Source organism: Oncorhynchus tshawytscha, linkage group LG26 (assembly GCF_018296145.1).
Source record: "Oncorhynchus tshawytscha isolate Ot180627B linkage group LG26, Otsh_v2.0, whole genome shotgun sequence".
Taxonomy (NCBI): Eukaryota; Metazoa; Chordata; class Actinopteri; order Salmoniformes; family Salmonidae; genus Oncorhynchus; species Oncorhynchus tshawytscha.
Window position 1 is genome coordinate 52845709 of NC_056454.1, and position 21797 is coordinate 52867505.

The following is a 21797-nucleotide window of genomic DNA, read 5'->3' on the forward strand; positions in this document are numbered from 1 at the left end:
ACCCTACACCTATTAAAACCTCACTACTATACAACTAACCCTACACCCATTAAAACCTCACTACTATACCAACTAACCCTACACCCATTAAAATCACTACTATACCAACATTAAAACTACTATACCAACTAACCCTACACCCATTAAAACCTCACAACTATACCAACTAACCCTACACCCATTAACACCTCACTACTATACCAACTAACCCTACACTCATTAACACCTCACTACTATACCAACTAACCCTACACCCATTAACACCTCACTACTATACCAACTAACCCTACACCCATTAAAACCTCACTACCAACTAACCCTACACCCATTAAAACCTCACTAATATACCAACTAACCCTGTACCCATTAAAACCGCACCACTATACCAACACCTCACTACTATACCAACTAACCCTACACCCATTAAAACCTCACTACCAACTAACCCTACACCCATTAAAACCTCACTACTATACCAACTAACCCTACACCCATTAAAACCTCACTACTATACCAACTAACCCTACACCCATTAAAACCTCACTACTATACCAACTAACCCTACCCCATTAAAACCTCACTACTATACCAACTAACCCTACCCCATTAAAATCTCACTACTATACCAACTAACCCTACACCCATTAAAACCTCACTACTATACCAACTAACCCTACCCCCATTAAAACCTCACTAACTATACCAACTAACCCTACACCCATTAAAACTCCTCACTATACCAACTAACCCTACACCTATTAAAACCTCACACTATACCAACTAACCCTACACCTTATTAAACCTCACTACTATACCAACTAACCCTACACCCATTAAAACCTCACTACTATACCAACCCCCTACACCCATTAAAACCTCACTACCAACTAACCCTGTACCCATTAAAACCTCACTACTATACCAACTAACCCTGTACCCATTAAAACCACACCACTATACCAACACCTCACTACTATACCAACTAACCCTATTAAAACCTCACTACTATACCAACTAACCCTACACCCATTAAAACCTCACTACTATACCAACTAACCCTACACCCATTAAACCTCACTACTATACCAACTAACCCTACACCCATTAAAACCTCACTACCAACTAACCCTGTACCCATTAAAACCTCACTACTATACCAACTAACCCTACACCCATTAAAACCTCACTACTATACCAACTAACCCTACCCATTAAAACCTCACTACCAACTAACCCTACACCATTAAAAGCTCACTACTATACCAACTAACCCTACACCCATTAAAACCTCACTACTATACCAACTAACCCTACACCCATTAAAACCTCACTACTATACCAACTAACCCTACCCCATTAAAACCTCACTACTATACCAACTAACCCTACCCCATTAACACCTCACTACCAACTAACCCTACACACATTAAAACTCACCACTGTACCAACTAACCCTACACCCATTAAACCTCACCACTATACCAACTAACCCTACACCCATTAACACCTCACTACCAACTAACCCTACACCCATTAAAACCTCACTACTATACCAACTAACCCTGTACCCATTAAAACCGCACCACTACACCAACACCTCACTACTATACCAACTAACCCTACACCCATTAAAACCTCACTACTATACCAACTAACCCTACACCCATTATAACCTCACTACTATACCAACTAACCCTACACCCATTATAACCTCACTACTATACCAACTAACCCTACCCCATTAAACCCTCACCACTATACCAACTAACCCTACACCCATTAAAACCTCACTACCAACTAACCCTGTACCCATTAAAACCTCACTACTATACCAACTAACCCTGCACCCATTAAAACCTCACCACTATACCAACTAACCCTACACCCATTAAAACCTCACTACTATACCAACTAACCCTACCCCATTAAAACCTCACTACTATACCAACTAACCCTACCCCATTAAAACCTCCCCACTAACCCTACCCCATTAAAACCTCACTACTATACCAACTAACCCTACACCCATTAAAACCTCACTACTATAACTAACCCTACACAATTAAAACCTCTACCAACTAACCCTACACCCATTAAAACCTCACTATACCAACTAACCCTACACCCATTAAAACCTCACTACTATACCAACTAACCCTACACCCATTAAAACCTCACTACTATACCAACTAACCCTACCCCATTAAAACCTCCCCACTATACCAACTAACCCTACACCCATTAAAACCTCACTACTATACCAACTAACCCTACACCCATTAAAACCTCACTACCAACTAACCCTACACCCATTAAAACCTCACTACCAACTAACCCTACACCCATTAAAACCTCACTACCAACTAACCCTACACCCATTAAAACCTCACTACCAACTAACCCTACACCCATTAAAACCTCACTACCAACTAACCCTACACCCATTAAAACCTCACTACCAACTAACCCTACACCCATTAAAACCTCACTACCAACTAACCCTACACCCATTAAAACCTCACAACTATACCAACTAACCCTACACCCATTAACACCTCACTACTATACCAACTAACCCTACACCCATTAAAACCTCACTACCAACTAACCCTGTACCCATTAAAACCTCACCACTATACCAACTAACCCAACACCCATTAACACCTCACTACTATACCAACTAACCCTACACCCATTAAAACCTCACTACCAACTAACCCTACACACATTAAAACCTCACTACCAACTAACCCTACACACATTAAAACCTCACCACTATACCAACTAACCCAACACCCATTAAAACCTCACTACTACACCAACTAACCCTACACCAATTAACACCTCACTACTATACCAACTAACCCTACCCCATTAAAACCTCACTACTATACCAACTAACCCTACACCCATTAAAACCTCACTACTATACCAACTAACCCTACCCCATTAAAACCTCCCAACTATACCAACTAACCCTACACACATTAAAACCTCACTACCAACTAACCCTACACCCATTAAAACCTCACTACCAACTAACCCTACACCCATTAAAACCTCACAACTATACCAACTAACCCTACACCCATTAACACCTCACTACTATACCATTAAAACCTCACTACCAACTAACCCTACACCCATTAAAACCTCACTACTATACCAACTAACCCTGTACCCATTAAAACCGCACCACTACACCAACACCTCACTACTATACCAACTAACCCTACCCCATTAAAACCTCCCCATTATACCAACTAACCCTACCCCATTACAACCTCACTACTATAACAACTAACCCTAAACACATTAAAAACTCACTACTATACCAACTAACCCTACCCCATTAAAACCTCCCCATTATACCAACTAACCCTACCCCATTACAACCTCACTACTATAACAACTAACCCTAAACACATTAAAAACTCACTACTATACCAACTAACCCTGTACCCATTAAAACCTCACTACTATACCAACTAACCCTACCCCATTAAAACCTCACTACCAACTAACCCTACACCCATTAAAACCTCACTACCAACTAACCCTACACCCATTAAAACCTCACTACTATACCAACTAACCCTACCCCATTAAAACCTCCCCACTATACCAACTAACCCTACCCTACCCCATTAAAACCTCACTACTATACCAACTAACCCTACACCCATTAAAACCTCACTACCAACTAACCCTACACCCATTAAAACCTCACTACTATACCAACTAACCCTACACCATTAAAACCTCACTACTATACCAACTAACCCTACACCCATTAAAACCTCACTACTATACCAACTAACCCTACACCCATTAAAACCTCACTATACCAACTAACCCTACACCCATTAAAACCTCACTAATATACCAACTAACCCTGTACCCATTAAAACCTCACTACTATACCAACCCTACACTAAAACCTCCCACTATACCAACTAACCAACTAACCCTACACCCATTAAAACCTCACTACCAACTAACCCTACACCCATTAAAAACCTCACTACTATACCAACTAACCCTACACCCATTAAAACCTCACTACTATACCAACTAACCCTACACCCATTAAAACCTCACTACTATACCAACTAACCCTACCCCATTAAAACCTCACTACTATACCAACTAACCCTACCCCATTAAAATCTCACTACTATACCAACTAACCCTACACCCATTAAAACCTCACTACTATACCAACTAACCCTACCCCATTAAAACCTCCCAACTATACCAACTAACCCTACACCCATTAAAACCTCACTACCAACTAACCCTACACCCATTAAAACCTCACAACTATACCATTAAAACCTCACTACTATACCAACTAACCCTACACCCATTAAAACCTCACTACTATACCAACTAACCCTACACCCATTAAAACCTCACTACTATACCAACTAACCCTACACCCATTAAAACCTCACTACTATACCAACTAACCCTGTAAAACCCCCACACCACTATACCAAACCTCACTACTATACCAACTAACCCTGTACCCATTAAAACCTCACTACTATACCAACTAACCCTACCCCCATTAAAACCTCACTACTATACCAACTAACCCTACCCCCATTAAACCTCACTACTATACCAACTAACCCTACCCCATTAAAACCTCACTACTATACCAACTAACCCTACACCCATTAAAACCTCACTACCAACTAACCCTACACCCATTAAAACCTCACAACTATACCAACTAACCCTACACCCATTAACACCTCACTACTATACCATCTAACCCTACACCCATTAACACCTCACTACTATACCAACTAACCCTACACCCATTAAAACCTCACTACCAACTAACCCTGTACCCATTAAAACCTCACTAATATACCAACTAACCCTGTACCCATTAAAACCACACCAATATACCAACAACCCTACACTTAAAACCTCACTACCAACTAACCCTACACCCATTAAAACCTCACTACTATACCAACTAACCCTACCCCATTAAAACCTCACTACTATACCAACTAACCCTACCCCATTAAAACCTCACTACTATACCAACTAACCCTACCCCATTAAAACCTCACCACTATACCAACTAACCCTACACCCATTAAAACCTCACTACTATACCAACTAACCCTGTACCCATTAAAATCTCACCACCAACTAACCCTACACCCATTAAAACCTCACTACCAACTAACCCTACACCCATTAAAACCTCACTACTATACCAACTAACCCTACACCCATTAAAACCTCACTACTATACCAACTAACCCTACCCATTAAAACCTCACTACTATACCAACTAACCCTGTACCCATTAAAACCTCACTACCAACTAACCCTGTACCCATTAAAACCTCACTACTATACTAACTAACCCTGCATCCAATAAAAACTCACTACTATACCAACTAACCCTACCCCATTAAAACCTCACTACCAACTAACCCTACACCAATTAAAACCTCACTACCAACTAACCCTACACCAATTAAAACCTCACTACCAACTAACCCTACACACATTAAAGCCTCACCACTATACCAACTAACCCTACACCCATTAAAACCTCACTACTATACCAACTAACCCTACCCCATTAAAACCTCACCACTATACCAACTAACCCTACCCCATTAAAACCTCACTACTATACCAACTAACCCTACCCCATTAAAACCTCACCACTATACCAACTAACCCTGTACCCATTAAAACCTCACCACTATACCAACTAACCCTACACCCATTAAAACCTCACCACCAACTAACCCTACACCCATTAAAACCTCACTACCAACTAACCCTACACCCATTAAAACCTCACTACTATACCAACTAACCCTACCCCATTAAAACCTCACTACCATACCAACTAACCCTGTACCCATTAAAACCTCACCACCAACTAACCCATCTCCATTAAAACCTCACTACTATACCAACTAACCCTACCCCATTAACACCTCACTACCAACTAACCCTACACACATTAAAACTGCACTACTGTACCAACTAACCCTGCACCCATTAAAACCTCACTACTATACCAACTAACCCTACACCCATTAAAACCTCACTACCAACTAACCCTACACCCATTAAAACCTCACCACTATACCAACTAACCCTGCACCCATTAAAACCTCACTACCAACTAACCCTGCACCCATTAAAACCTCACTACCAACTAACCCTACACCCATTAAAACCTCACTACCAACTAACCCTACACCCATTAACACCTCACTACTATACCAACTAACTCTACACCCATTAACACCTCACTACTATACCAACTAACCCTGTACCCATTAAAACCTCACCACCAACTAACCCTACCCCATTAAAACCTCCCCACTATACCAACTAACCCTGTACCCATTAAAACCTCACTACTATACCAACTAACCCTACACACATTAAAACCTCACTACTATACCAACTAACCCTGTACCCATTAAAACCTCACCACCAACTAACCCTACCCCATTAAAACCTCACTACTATACCAACTAACCCTACCCCATTAAAACCTCACTACTATACCAACTAACCCTACCCCATTAAAACCTCACTACTATACCAACTAACCCTGTACCCATTAAAACCTCACTACTGTACCAACTAACCCTGTACCCATTAAAACCTCACTACCAACTAACCCTGTACCCATTAAAACCTCACTACCAACTAACCCTGTACCCATTAAAACCTCACTACCAACTAACCCTGTACCCATTAAAACCTCACTACCAACTAACCCTGTACCCATTAAAACCTCACTACCAACAACTAACCCTACACCCATTAAAACCTCACTACTATACCAACTAACCCTACACACATTAAAACCTCACTACCAACTAACCCTGAACCCATTGAAACCTCACTACTATACCAACTAACCCTACACCCATTAAAACCTCACTACTATACCAACTAACCCTACACCCATTAAAACCTCACTACTATACCAACTAACCCTACACCCATTAAAACCTCACTACCAACTAACCCTACACCCATTAAAACCTCACCACTATTTACATTTCATTCAGCAGCTGCTCTTATCCAGAGCGACTTAAGAGTAATGAGTACATATATTTTCTTTCTGGTCCCCAGTGGGAATTGAACCCACATCCCTGGCATTCCAAGCACCATGCTCTACCAACTGAGCAACACAGGATCAACCTCAACCTGCCTCTCTCTCACCGGACAGCTCTCCAGCACCACGGGAACCCCTACAGTTAACTACTTTTTCCACCCATACTACACATTAGGTGTGGCTGCTGAGGGGAGGACGGCTCCTAAAATTGGCTGGAGTGAATTGCACTGCATTCCAGCCATTATACAGTTTTGACTACATGGAACTCTATTCCACAGTACCACATAGAGCCATGACTACATGGAACTCTATTCCACAGTACTACATAGAGCCATGACTACATGGAACTCTATTCCACAGTACCACATAGAGCCATGACTACATGGAACTCTATTCCACAGTACTACATAGAGCCATGACTACATGGAACTCTATTCCACAGTACTACATAGAGCCTCATTCCACATCAGGTGATGCAGCAGTAAAATCAGATTTAAAAAAACAACAGGTAAAAACACACCTTTAGAACAACGGGGACTGTGAAGAGACACACACACAAAAGGTACAGACGCATGCATACACACACATTATGATATTGTTGAATGGTGGTATTAAGCATTATGTATTGTAGATATGTAGTAGTGTAATAATGTTACATGATGTACTGTTTTATCTTTTGTTATACATGTAATGTAAGTGCTTTAATATGTTTGTACCTCAGGAAGAGTAGCTGCTGCCTTGGCAGGAACTAATGGGGATCCATAATAAACCCCAGGAAGAGTAGCTGCTGCCTTGGCAGGAACTAATGGGGATCCATAATAAACCCCAGGAAGAGTAGCTGCTGCCTTGACAGGAACTAATGGGGATCCATAACAAACCCCAGGAAGAGTAGCTGCTGCCTTGGCAGGAACTAATGGGGATCCATAATAAATACAAATAATTATGAGCCGTCCTCCCATCAGCAGCCTCCACTGCTGCACATTGCTTTGTCTCATGCCCTTCTGCTTCTCACGTCTAGAAATCTCCCTTTACCCACTGCTGCAACGTGACCATAAGCTTGGCACCTAAAACACCATAATGGGTTCGGGACAAAATTTCTCACTGGATAACTGACACATCCGAACTTGACTTTGTTGGGTAAAGACTCAGCGCCCTACTCCAGAGAGCAAAGCAAGTCAGTTCTTGTCCCTAAGAGCAAGAACTGCTCCCTCTGGGTGGAAAAAACGCACAAAAAAAAATCACCACAAGTCCACTTTAAGTTACTTTGACACAACAGTCCTAAATCTCTTCTCCACCCAACCTGACACCATATATGGATCAGCCAGAAGGATTTATTCTCTCTGAAAATCCAACTGGGCCAGAATCATCTTCGTCATCCTTTCCTTTCATTCCACTCTCCACACCGTGCAGTTCCGAATCTGCTCCTCCATTTTTAAAACCTTCATCCTCTCGCTTTTCAACTCTTTCAAACTCCATGTCTCATCAACTTCATGTTCTGAACTACTGAAGTACTGTTTTCCATTTTTGTACCTTTGTACCTTTGTACTTTCCCCAGGGTTTTCCCTTGTTCCCTCGACCCTGCCGCCATTTTCTCGCAACATCTACTCTTGTCCAGATTGTTTCAAAATATATATAACTAATAATATATATAACTTGAACTTGTCCGCTTTCTTCCTCATGTTTTCTTCTGAGCTTCTGAAATACATTTACTTTTTTAAAAACTTGATGCCTATCAACCTCCTGTCCTCGTCCCCCATATTTGAACCCCCTGAGCGTCTCAGAGTACTACAAGGAGTCGCCCCTTTAGTAAAGAAAAACAACATTGCAACACTCTGAATCTTGTATCTGAGTAGAGCATGTAGAAATCTCAACATTAAAAAGACAAACCAATCAGTCAATCAACCAATCAACCAACCAATCAACCAATCAACCAAACATTAAAGAGACAAAGGTCAGTGAATTGATACAGCTATTCTGGCCCGAGGTTTCTATGGGAACGGGGCGCTTGCTTAAGCCTTCCAAAAAAAAAGGGAAGAGGACAGAAAAATTGCAAGAAGATGGAAACTAAGAAGGTTTGCAACAAGTCAATGAATTGCAATTGAAAAGACACTAAGGCACATTGTATACACTTTTCTACTCAGGTGCTTTCTAATAATAAAACAAAATGGAGGTGACTAACCTGTTCGAACATGAAAGCGAACTCCACCCCTTCCTTGGGCATGCTCTCTACATCCAGGAAACAGTAGAGTTTGAAGTAGAGCTTCCACTGTCCCTCCTCCTCTACTTCCTCACTGCCTGACAGCCTGGAAATCAATCAATGAATCAGTCAATCAACCAAACCAATCAGTCAATCAACCAAACCAGTCAGTCAACCAACCAAACCAGTCAGTCAACCAATCACTCAATCAACCAAACCAACCAACCAAACCAATCAGTCAACCAATCAGTCAATCAACCAAACCAATTTCAGACCCTCGTTTTAGCAGAAATATAGTAATAATATCAAAGAGGTTTGTGGGTCATGTAAACTGGTCCCAGATCTGTTTGTGTTGTCTTGCTAACTTTTCCCTATGTTCAACAAGCTTTCTCCACCCTTAACCTTGATCTGAACACCTCAAAACAAAGGTAATGTGGTTTGGTAAGAAGAATGTCCCTCTTCCCACAGGTGTGATTACTACCTCTGAGGGTTTAGAGCTTGAGGTAGTCACCTCATACAAGTACTTGGGAGTATGGCTAGATGGTACACTGTTCTTCTCTAAGCACATATCAAAGCTGCAGGCTAAGGTTATATCTAAACTTGGTTTCCTCTATTGTAATCGCTCCACTTTCACCCCAGCTGCCAAACTAAACCTGATTCAGATGACCCTCCTACCCATGCTAGATTACAGAGACATAATTTATAGATCGTCAGGTAAAGGTGCTCTCGAGCGGCTAGATGTTCTTTGCCATTCAGCCATCAGATTTGCCACCAATGTTCCTTATAGGACACATCACTGCACTCTATACTACTCTCCATCTACTGCAGCCCTCATCCTCCATATACAACACCCGTTCTGCCAGTCACATTCTGTTAAAGGTTCCCAAAGCACAAACATCCCTGGGTTGCTCCTCTTTTCAGTTCGCTGCAGCTAGCGACTGGAACGAGCTGCAACAAACACTCAAACTGGACAGTTTGATCTCCATCTCTTCATTCAAAGACTCAATCATGGACACTCATACTGACAGTTGTGACTGCTTTGCGTGATGTATTGTTGTCTCTACCTTCTTGCCCTTTGTGCTGTTGTCTGTGACCAATAATGTTTGTACCCTGTTTGGTGCTGTGACCATGTTGTGCTACTGCTAGGTTGTGTTGTTACCATGTTGTTGTCATGTTGTGTTGCTACCATGTTGTTGTCATGTTGTGTTACTACCATGCTGTGTTGTCATGTTGTGTTGCTACCATGTTGTTGTCATGTTGTGTTGCTACCATGTTGTTGTCATGTTGTGTTGCTACCATGTTGTCGTGTTGTGTTGCTACCATGTTGTCGTGTTGTGTTGCTACCATGTTGTGTTGCTACCATGCTGTGTTGTCATGTTGTGTAGCTACCATGCTGTGTTGTCATGTGTTGCTGCCTTGCTATGTTGTTGTCTTTAGGTCTCTCTTTATGTCGTGTTGTGTTGTCTCTTGTCGGGATGTGTGTTTTGTCCTCAATTTTAAATGCCAGCCCCCGTCCCCGCAGGAGGCCATCATTGTAATTAAGAATTTGTTCTTAACTGACTTGCCTAGTTAAATAAAGGTTAAATGAAAATAAATCAAACTGTCAATGGCCATAGGGATTGACAAGCCAGCACAAACAGATCAGAGACCAGGCTATTCTCTGTGCATCTCTCTCTCTCTCCAGCTGAACTCTCACCCCTCAAACAGATCAGAGACCAGGCTATTCTCTGCATCTCTCTCTCTCCAGCTGAACTCTCACCCCTCAAACAGATCAGAGACCAGGCTATTCTCTGTGCATCTCTCTCTCTCCAGCTGAACTCTCACCTCTCAAACTTGGCGAGTACGTCAGCCACGATGACTCTGCTCTCCACAGCCCGGTCCGTAGTGTTGTTGTGTTGAAACAGGGAAAACATGTTTCTACTGTCCTCCATGGCCAGGCCTCGGATCAACTTCTCCACCACCTGGGGACAGGCAGGACAGAGGGACATTAACACAGGCTGGAGAAAATGGATGTACCAATGCAGGATTGCCCCAGGCAGAAATGACTGTATTTTTTACAGCTGCTACTCATTGTGGAAAACAGATGTATTATTTTTTACCTCTCCAGGGGTGGTGGGTGAGTTGATGTAAAGCCTTAGACTGTTTAGATGTGGGACATAGATCATCGTATGTAGAGGACACCCCATAGAGGGAGCATCGTATGTAGAGGACACCCCATAGAGGGATATAGATCATCGTATGTAGAGGACACCCCATAGAGGGATATAGATCATCGTATGTAGAGGACACCCCATAGAGGGATATAGATCATCGTATGTAGAGGGATATAGAGCATCGTATGTAGAGGACACCCCATAGAGGGATATAGAGCATCGTATGTAGAGGGATATAGATCATCGTATGTAGAGGACACCCCATAGAGGGATATAGAGTATCGTATGTTACAGGCTATGGTTTTCTATTTATGTTTCGAGGTTGGACATAACAAAAGGAGGCTCGTCCGGGATCTTGTTTCCCATGAGTATGGTAGTCGCTCTAATCACCTACTATGAAGCTCTGTGTCCAGATTATTCCATGTGTAACTCTGTTGTTGTAGGTGTCGAACTGCTTTGCTTTATCTTGGCCAGGTCACAGTTGTAAATGAGAACTTGTTCTCAACTAGCCTACCTTAAATAAAGGGTTAGGGTTATATATATATATAAATACCTTGAAAAATAAAGGGTTAGGGTTATATATATATAAATACCTTGTTAAATAAAGGGTTAGGGTTATATATATATATAAATACCTGGTTAAATAAAGGGTTAGGGTTATATATATATAAATACCTGGTTAAATAAAGGGTTAAGGTTATATATATAATATATAAATACCTGGTTAAATAAAGGGTTAGGGTTATATATATATAAATACCTGGTTAAATAAAGGGTTAGGGTTATATATATAATATATAAATACCTTGTTAAATAAAGGTGAAATAAAATAAATAAATAAAAACGTATCCTCTGCAGCAGAGGTAACTCTGGGTCTTCCATTCCTGTGGCGGTCCTCATGAGAGACAGTTTCATCATAGCGCTTGATGGTTTTTGTAACTGTACTTGAAGAATTTTTCAAAGTTCTTGAATTCTGCTCTGAATTGACTGTCATTTATCTTTACTTATTAAATAGATAGATAGCCCTATTTGTTAAAAGACCAAGTCAGCTCACATTTTGAATGGTTCTTGCCATAATATGGACTTGGTCTTTTATCTTCTGTATATCAAACCTCACAACAACATTAATTAAAGAAATTCCACTAATTAACTTTTAACAAGGCACACCTGTTAATTGGAATGCATTCCAGGTGACTATCTCATGAAGCTGGTTGAGAGAATGCCAAGCGTTTGCAAAGCTGTCGTCACGGCAAAGGGTGGCGTCTTTGAAGAATCTAACACTGTTTTGGTTACTACTTGATTCCATAAGTGTTGTTTTGTCTTCACTATTATGCTACAATATACATAGAAAATAGTCAAAGTAAAGAAAAACCCTTGAATGAGTAGGTGTGTCCAATCTTTTGGCTGGTCCTGTGTATGTGGTCTTAAGGTGGAAGGTGTTACAGGCTTTGTTCTTTCCATTTATTCTTCGAGGTTGGACGTTAGCATGTGGGGCGCACCGATTGGTGTCACCACGTTAGTCAGTATGTGTTTCACCTGTGCTGGTTTGTTATCTCGTTAGTGGGAAGGTGTTAAACCCTGTGCTGGCCCAGGTGTTATTTAAGAGTGTCTGGCCCACTGCTCCAGTTGTCTTGATAGATGTGGAGGGTTAACTTTAGTTGGCTCTCACTATTTTGGTTTCTAGACAATCTGATTTCCCTGATTGGTTTTGCTCCACTTTTAGGCTTACTCCCTGTCTTTAACTTTGGTGTGGGTTTTAATTTAATTTGCCTGTTCTTGGGCAAATGTAGTGGACACTCATGTTGGGTGTCTTTTAGGTCCCAGTTGTTGTTGCTAGTCAACTTCCAGTGGACACCCCCCCAAGAGTGTCTTTCAGAACCCCTCCTAACACCCCACCTGTTTGGTTTTGGTTGTTCAATTACAGTTTTTTTTTTTTTGTTCCCTCGTCTGTCTGAGCGACTATTTTTGGTTTTCTTGCTGTGGAACATACCACTTACCTCTCCAGCGGTGGTGTGTGAGTTGATGGAGATCTTGCAGGATCCTCCTCCGTGGCAGTAGACCGTAGTAGTCATTTCCTGCCTGGTCAGTAAGGCTACGATCTCCTCCTGAGACGGTACATAGTCCCTGACCTTGGTCTTCTTCAGAGACTCACCTATGAAATGGGCAAACATGTCCACCTCTGTTCCAGGAAACTGCTCCTTCACCCTGGAGAAGAACAGACAGAGGGTCACTGAGGTGTAGAGGATGAGCAAATCAACATTACTGATGTCATACTGTCCAGTTTACCCATCCATACAAATCAATCACAGAACATATGTCTGTTTGTATTAGAAGCTATAGGGACACTTTCTGCTTGTGGCTCAAAGCTGTAATTTAATTAAAGGGACCATGTGCAAATAAAAACCAATTTCAGACAGTGAAATATGTTTCCACAGCTAATTTTCATCCACACTCCCTAACTAAATACACAGCAGTATAACAAATGCAGGACTGATCCACACTTTGACCTCCATGGAGCAGGATTTAAAGTCCCTAGTGCTTTAATTAAAAGGTAGAGGGGAGAGAATTCCATTTCCTAATGCCTGAGGAACACTGACTGTTTGTTCATGGGGGAATGACAGTGTCCTCTAGCTTGTGGAGGTCCGGCTGACTCCTCTGTTTTGTTCAGAGCTTAATATGACAAAATCTTTCAGAGGTGGGGCTGCAACATTATTGATGATCTGAGAAAAAGGAAGTTGTCCAAATGTAACAGATTGTACTTGGTGAGAATATCCCAGTGACAGTAATGATGTGACTTCCTGTCCAGGATCTTAAGTACTTGTTTACACAGAGATCAAAGGGGTTTAACGGATGTTTAATTGGCTGCCGATACAATAGGACAGGTGTCAGAAAATCATTGTATGAGAATCCATCTTGGCTGCCTCTGTCGAGAGAGTTCCTGATGTCATGAACATGTGTACGAAGACTATTCTGTATATATTTGATGTGTTTTTACAGTTCAAAGTAGGGTCTAGGATAACACCCAGATATTTAAGTACATAGCTACCATTTTCCCCCCACATTGAGGCTGTAGTGGTTGAACCTTTCAGTCACTTTCGACAATGATAGTGTTAGTTTGCTTGCCACTTCATCAGCATTTCTTCCATGTGTATAAATAACTATCATCCACGGCCTGGTAGAGACTAAATAACAAAGGGCACAGGATTGACCCCTGTGGTACACCCATAGTGTGGTCCCTTGGTGATGGTAGGTCACATTGCATCCGGTCAGCCGGATACGATTTTACAAGACTCAATCCATTTTAAAACACTTGATGAGATGTTGAAGTTGGACAGCTCGGAGACGAGGACATTGTGGTTAACAGTGTCAAAAGATTTTCTGAGGAGAACTGCACCTACAACACCCCCTTTGTCCAGCTTGGCCTTGTTCACCTCTAGGAGACAGTAACATACGGTCTCTGTTGAGTGGTTCACCCTGAACCCAAACTGGCCTTGTTCACCTCTAGGAGACAGTAACATACGGTCTCTGTTGAGTCTCTGTTGAGTGGTTCACCCTGAACCCAAACTGGCCTTGTTCATCTCTAGGAGACAGTAACATACAGTCTCTGATGAGTGGTTCACCCTGAACCCAAACTGGCCTTGTTCATCTCAAGGAGATAATAACATGGACTACTGTACAACTGTATATTATATTATGTTGCAGGAATAAATTGTACAAAAAAATATAAAAATAAGGAATGGAGCATGACTTATGTACTGAAGGAGGCATGAAGGAATAGTGTACTTGGGAGCATAACTTGGAACTGGAGGTAAATAATTTAAGTTTAAATTTAATTTTAAGTTTAAATTTAAGGTGGAACTGGAGGTAAATAAAGTACCCTTTAAGGTGGAACTGGAGGTAAATAAAGTACCCTTTAAGGTGGAACTGGAGATTAATAAAGTACCCTTTAAGGTGGAACTGGAGGTTAATAAAGTACCCTTTAAGGTGGAACTGGAGATAAATAAAGTACCCTTTAAGGTGGAACTGGAGGTAAATAAAGTACCCTTTAAGGTGGAACTGGAGGTAAATAAAGTACCCTTTAAGGTGGAACTGGAGGTTAATAAAGTACCCTTTAAGGTGGAACTGGAGGTAAATAAAGTACCCTTTAAGGTGGAACTGGAGGTAAATAAAGTACCCTTTAAGGTGGAACTGGAGGTTAATAAAGTACCCTTTAAGGTGGAACTGGAGATTTATAAAGTACCCTTTAAGGTGGAACTGGAGGTAAATAAAGTACCCTTTAAGGTGGAACTTGAGGTAGCGCAGGATGCCCCGGCTGGGCAGGAAGGTACAGCTCATACAGGTGAGGAGGTGCCAGTGGGCGCGATTGGCCGAGCTGTTGGGGTGAGGCACGTGATTGGTCTGCTTGATGAGCTGACAGTAGACCTCGTCTCTGAGCAGGCGTAGGTCGTGGCAGGTCTGGAGGATGCCCTGGATGATCGGCACGGGGTCAGACACAGACTCCATCTCCTGCAGAGAGTTGAAGATCTTCACTGCCTCGTCCTGCAGGCTGGCATAGCCCTTCTCCTTATGGACTGGGGGGGAGGACAGAGAGAAGGGAGACTTCATTAACAAAAAGTATGGTGAGAGAAAGCCACAGGGCTTCATACATTTCATTTCTGTCAACCAGAATGAATACGGTTGTAGTAGAAGTCTGTGGAGGGTTAAAGAAGTTGTAGAAGTCCGTGGAGGGTTAAAGAGGTTGTAGAAGTCCGTGGAGGGTTAAAGACGTTATAGAAGTCTGTGGAGGGTTAAAGAGGTTGTAGAAGTCCGTGGAGGGTTAAATAGGTAGTTGGGTTAAAGCAGTAATAACTCACGGTGGATGTTGACCTCCCCATAAGGCAGAGGAAGCAGGGGGGAGTGGAGGGGGTGCTGGGTATATCTGAGGATAGGGTTCCTCCAGTACGTCTGCTCCACAGCTTCCACGTTCAGACTGCTCTCCTGGGGGGGATACACAGGGGTCAGGGGTTAGGAGTCAGAGGTCGTAATTCATTATACTTAGGAGGGTGCTTATAGTGCATTCGGAAAGTATTCAGACCCCATGACTTTTTCCACATTTTGTCAGGTTACAGCCTTATTCTAAAATGGATTATATTGGGTTTTTTGCTCATCAATCTACCCACAATACCCCATAATGACTTCACAATACCCCGTAATGACAAAGCAAAAAATGTTTTATTAAAAATAAAAATGGAAGTTCAGGCCATTTACGCAGTACCTTGTTGAAGCACCTTTGGCAGTGATTTCAGCCTCGAGTCTTCTTGGGTATTTTTTAAATTTATTTTATTTTACCTTTATTTAACCAAGTTTTAACCAAGTAGGCAAGTTGAGAACAAGTTCTCATTTACAATTGCGACCTGGCCAAGATAAAGCAAAGCAGTTCGACAGATACAACAACACAGAGTTACACATGGAGTAAAACAAACATACAGTCAATAATACAGTATAAACAAGTCTATATACAATGTGAGCAAATGAGGTGAGAAGGGAGGTAAAGGCAAAAAAGGCCATGGTGGCAAAGCAAATACAATATAGCAAGTAAAACACTGGAATGGTAGTTTTGCAATGGAAGAACGTGCAAAGTAGAAATAAAAATAATGGGGTGCAAAGGAGCAAAATTAATTCATTAATTAAATACAGTTGGGAAAGAGGTAGTTGTTTGGGCTAAATTATAGGTGGGCTATGTACAGGTGCAGTAATCTGTGAGCTGCTCTGACAGTTGGTGCTTAAAGCTAGTGAGGGAGATAAGTGTTTCCAGTTTCAGAGATTTGGGCCTGTACATGATGTTATGATACACCTGTATTTGGGTAGTTTCTCCCATTCTCCTCTGCAGATCCTCTCAAGCTCTGTCAGGTTGGATGGGGAGTGTCGCTGCACAGCTATTTTCTGGTCTCTCCAGAGATGTTCGATCGGGTTCAAGTCTGGCCTCTGGCTGGGCCACTCAAGGACATTCAGAAACGTGTCCCGATGCCACTCCTATGTGATCTTGGCTGTGTGCTTGGGGTTGTTGTCCTGTTGGAAGGTGAACCTTTGCCCCAGTCTGAGATCCTGAGCGCTCTGGAGCAGGTTTTCATCAAGGATCTCTCTGTACTTTGCTCCGTTCATCCTTCCCATGATCCCGACTAGTCTCCCAGTCCCTGCAGCTGAAAAATATCCCCACAGCATGACGCTGCCACCACCATGCTTCACCGTAGGGATGGTGCCAGGTTTCCTCCAGACATGACGCTTGGCATTCAGCCCAAAGAGTTCAAAGAGTTCAATCTTGGTTTCATCAGACAAGATCATCTTGTTTCTCATGGTCTGAGAGTCCTTCAGGTTCCTTTTGGCAAACTCCAAGCAGGCTGTCATGTGCCTTTTACTGAGGAGTGAACTCCACTCCCGCGGAGTTGACAAAGACATCATGAACAGATCTGGGACCAGACTAGCATCTCATGGCTTGTCACGAAACAATATTCAAGTCAACACTCCGTATGACAAAAAAATAAAACATGTAAAAAGTGAAACAGTTTCATGGTACTATTGGAGCAGGACAGGACCAATCACAGGACAGAAGAAGTAGACTGAATGAACAGAAGAAACGCCTGGAACACACAGTGTGCAGGGCCCAGTTTAGCACTTCATTACAGTGTGACTGTACTGGCCCAGTTTAGTACCTCACTTCACTACAGTGTACAGGCCCAGTTTAGTACCTCACTTCACTACAGTGTGACTGTACAGGCCCAGTTTAGTACCTCAATACACTACAGTGTGACTGTACAGAACCAGTTTAGTACCTCACTTCACTACAGTGTGACTGTACTGGCCCAGTTTAGTACCTCACTTCACTACAGTGTGACTGTACTGGCCCAGTTTAGTACCTCACTTCACTACAGTGTGACTGTACAGGCCCAGTTTAGTACCTCACTTCACTACAGTGTGACTGTACTGGCACAGTTTAGTACCTCACTTCACTACAGTGTGACTGTACAGGCCCAGTTTAGTACCTCAATACACTACAGTGTGACTGTACAGGCCCAGTTTAGTACCTCACTACAGTGTGACTGTACTGGCCCAGTTTAGTACCTCAATACAGTGTGACTGTACAGGCCCAGTTTAGTACCTCACTACAGTGTGACTGTACTGGCCCAGTTTAGTACCTCACTACAGTGTGACTGTACTGGCCCAGTTTAGTACCTCACCTCACTACAGTGTGACTGTACAGCCCCAGTTTAGAACCTCACCTCACTACAGTGTGACTGTACAGGCCCAGTTTAGTACCTCACTTCACTACAGTGTGACTGTACAGGCCCAGTTTAGAACCTCACCTCACTACAGTGTGACTGTACAGGCCCAGTTTAGTACCTCACTACAATACAGTGTGACTGTACTGGCCCAGTTTAGTACCTCACTACAGTGTGACTGTACTGGCCCAGTTTAGTAACTCCCTACATTGTGACTGTACTGGCCCAGTTTAGCACCTCCCTACAGTGTGACTGTACTGGCCCAGTTTAGTACCTCCCTAGTGTGACTGTACTGGCCCAGTTTAGTATCTCCCTACAGGGTGACTGTACAGGCCCAGTTTAGTACCTCCCTAGTGTGACTGTACTGGCCCAGTTTAGCACCTCCCTACAGTGTGACTGTACTGGCCCAGTTTAGTACCTCACTACAGTGTGACTGTACTGGCCCAGTTTAGTACCTCCCTACATTGTGACTGTACTGGCCCAGTTTAGTAACTCCCTACATTGTGACAGTTAGGTACCTCACTACTGTACTAGTGTGACTGTACAGGCCCAGTTTAGTACCTCACTACACTACAGTGTGACTGTACAGGCCCAGTTTAGTACCTCCCTACAGTGTGACTGTACTGGCCCAGTTTAGTACCTCCCTACAGTGTGACTGTACTGGCCCAGTTTAGTACCTCCCTACAGTGTGACTGTACAGGCCCAGTTTAGTACCTCCCTACAGTGTGACTGTACAGGCCCAGTTTAGTACCTCCCTACAGTGTGACTGTACAGGCCCAGTTTAGTACCTCCCTACAGTGTGACTGTACAGGCCCAGTTTAGTACCTCCCTACAGTGTGACTGTACAGGCCCAGTTTAGTACCTCCCTACAGTGTGACTGTACAGGCCCAGTTTAGTACCTCCCTACAGTGTGACTGTACAGGCCCAGTTTAGTACCTCACCACACTACAATGTGACTGTACAGGCCCAGTTTAGAACCTCACCTCCCTACAGTGTGACTGTACAGGCCCAGTTTAGTACCTCACCTCCCTACAGTGTGACTGTACAGGCCCAGTTTAGAACCTCACCTCACTACAGTGTGACTGTACAGGCCCAGTTTAGTACCTCACTTCACTACAGTGTGACTGTACAGGCCCAGTTTAGAACCTCACCTCACTACAGTGTGACTGTACAAGCCCAGTTTAGTACCTCACTTCACTACAGTGTGACTGTACAGAACCAGTTTAGTACCTCACTTCACAACAGTGTGACTGTACAGGCCCAGTTTAGTACCTCACTTCACTACAGTGTGACTGTACAGGCCCAGTTTAGTACCTCACTTCACTACAGTGTGACTGTACAGGCCCAGTTTAGTACCTCACTTCACTACAGTGTGACTGTACAGGCCCAGTTTAGTACCTCATTTCACAACAGTGTGACTGTACAGGCCCAGTTTAGTACCTCACTTCACTACAGTGTGACTGTACAGGCCCAGTTTAGTACCTCACTTCACTACAGTGTGACTGTACTGGCCCAGTTTAGTACCTCACTTCACTACAGTGTGACTGTACAGGCCCAGTTTAGTACCTCACTTCACTACAGTGTGACTGTACAGGCCCAGTTTAGTACCTCACTTCACTACAGTGTGACTGTACTGGCACAGTTTAGTACCTCACTTCACTACAGTGTGACTGTACAGGCCCAGTTTAGTACCTCAATACACTACAGTGTGACTGTACAGGCCCAGTTTAGTACCTCACTACAGTGTGACTGTACTGGCCCAGTTTAGTACCTCAATACAGTGTGACTGTACAGGCCCAGTTTAGTACCTCACTACAGTGTGACTGTACTGGCCCAGTTTAGTACCTCACCTCACTACAGTGTGACTGTACAGGCCCAGTTTAGAACCTCACCTCACTACAGTGTGACTGTACAAGCCCAGTTTAGTACCTCACTTCACTACAGTGTGACTGTACAGGCCCAGTTTAGAACCTCACCTCACTACAGTGTGACTGTACAAGCCCAGTTTAGTACCTCACTACACTAGAGTGTGACTGTACTGGCCCAGTTTAGTACCTCACTATAGTGTGACTGTACAGGCCCAGTTAAGTACCTCACTACACTACAGTGTGACTGTACAGGCCCAGTTTAGTACCTCACTACAGTGTGACTGTACAGGCCCAGTTTAGTACCTCCCTACAGTGTGACTGTACTGGCCCAGTTTAGTACCTCACTACAGTGTGACTGTACTGGCCCAGTTTAGTAACTCCCTACATTGTGACTGTACTGGCCCAGTTTAGCACCTCCCTACAGTGTGACTGTACTGGCCCAGTTTAGTACCTCCCTAGTGTGACTGTACTGGCCCAGTTTAGTATCTCCCTACAGGGTGACTGTACAGGCCCAGTTTAGTACCTCCCTAGTGTGACTGTACTGGCCCAGTTTAGTACCTCCCTACAGTGTGACTGTACTGGCCCAGTTTAGTACCTCACTACAGTGTGACTGTACTGGCCCAGTTTAGTACCTCCCTACATTGTGACAGTTAGGTACCTCACTACTGTACTAGTGTGACTGTACAGGCCCAGTTTAGTACCTCACTACACTACAGTGTGACTGTACAGGCCCAGTTTAGTACCTCCCTACAGTGTGACTGTACTGGCCCAGTTTAGTACCTCCCTACAGTGTGACTGTACAGGCCCAGTTTAGTACCTCCCTACAGTGTGACTGTACAGGCCCAGTTTAGTACCTCCCTACAGTGTGACTGTACAGGCCCAGTTTAGTACCTCCCTACAGTGTGACTGTACAGGCCCAGTTTAGTACCTCCCTACAGTGTGACTGTACAGGCCCAGTTTAGTACCTCCCTACAGTGTGACTGTACAGGCCCAGTTTAGTACCTCCCTACAGTGTGACTGTACAGGCCCAGTTTAGTACCTCCCTACAGTGTGACTGTACAGGCCCAGTTTAATACCTCCCTACAGTGTGACTGTACAGGCCCAGTTTAGTACCTCACCACACTACAATGTGACTGTACAGGCCCAGTTTAGAACCTCACCTCCCTACAGTGTGACTGTACAGGCCCAGTTTAGTAC

The 21797-nt window shown here is 43.1% G+C and overlaps 1 protein-coding gene across 1 annotated transcript in view; it reads right to left on the reverse strand.

The window, feature by feature from the left end:
* The window catches only part of myo10l3 (myosin X, like 3), a 278527-nt gene that overhangs the window by 39720 nt on the left and 217010 nt on the right, over positions 1-21797 (reverse strand). Inside the window, exons 31-35 of the mRNA XM_042306828.1 lie at positions 16330-16453; positions 15750-16047; positions 13474-13681; positions 11148-11284; positions 9306-9429 (exon numbers count right to left, since the gene is read on the reverse strand). Coding sequence (XP_042162762.1) covers positions 9306-9429; positions 11148-11284; positions 13474-13681; positions 15750-16047; positions 16330-16453 — 891 coding nt within the window. The remainder of the gene's footprint in view (positions 1-9305; positions 9430-11147; positions 11285-13473; positions 13682-15749; positions 16048-16329; positions 16454-21797) is intronic.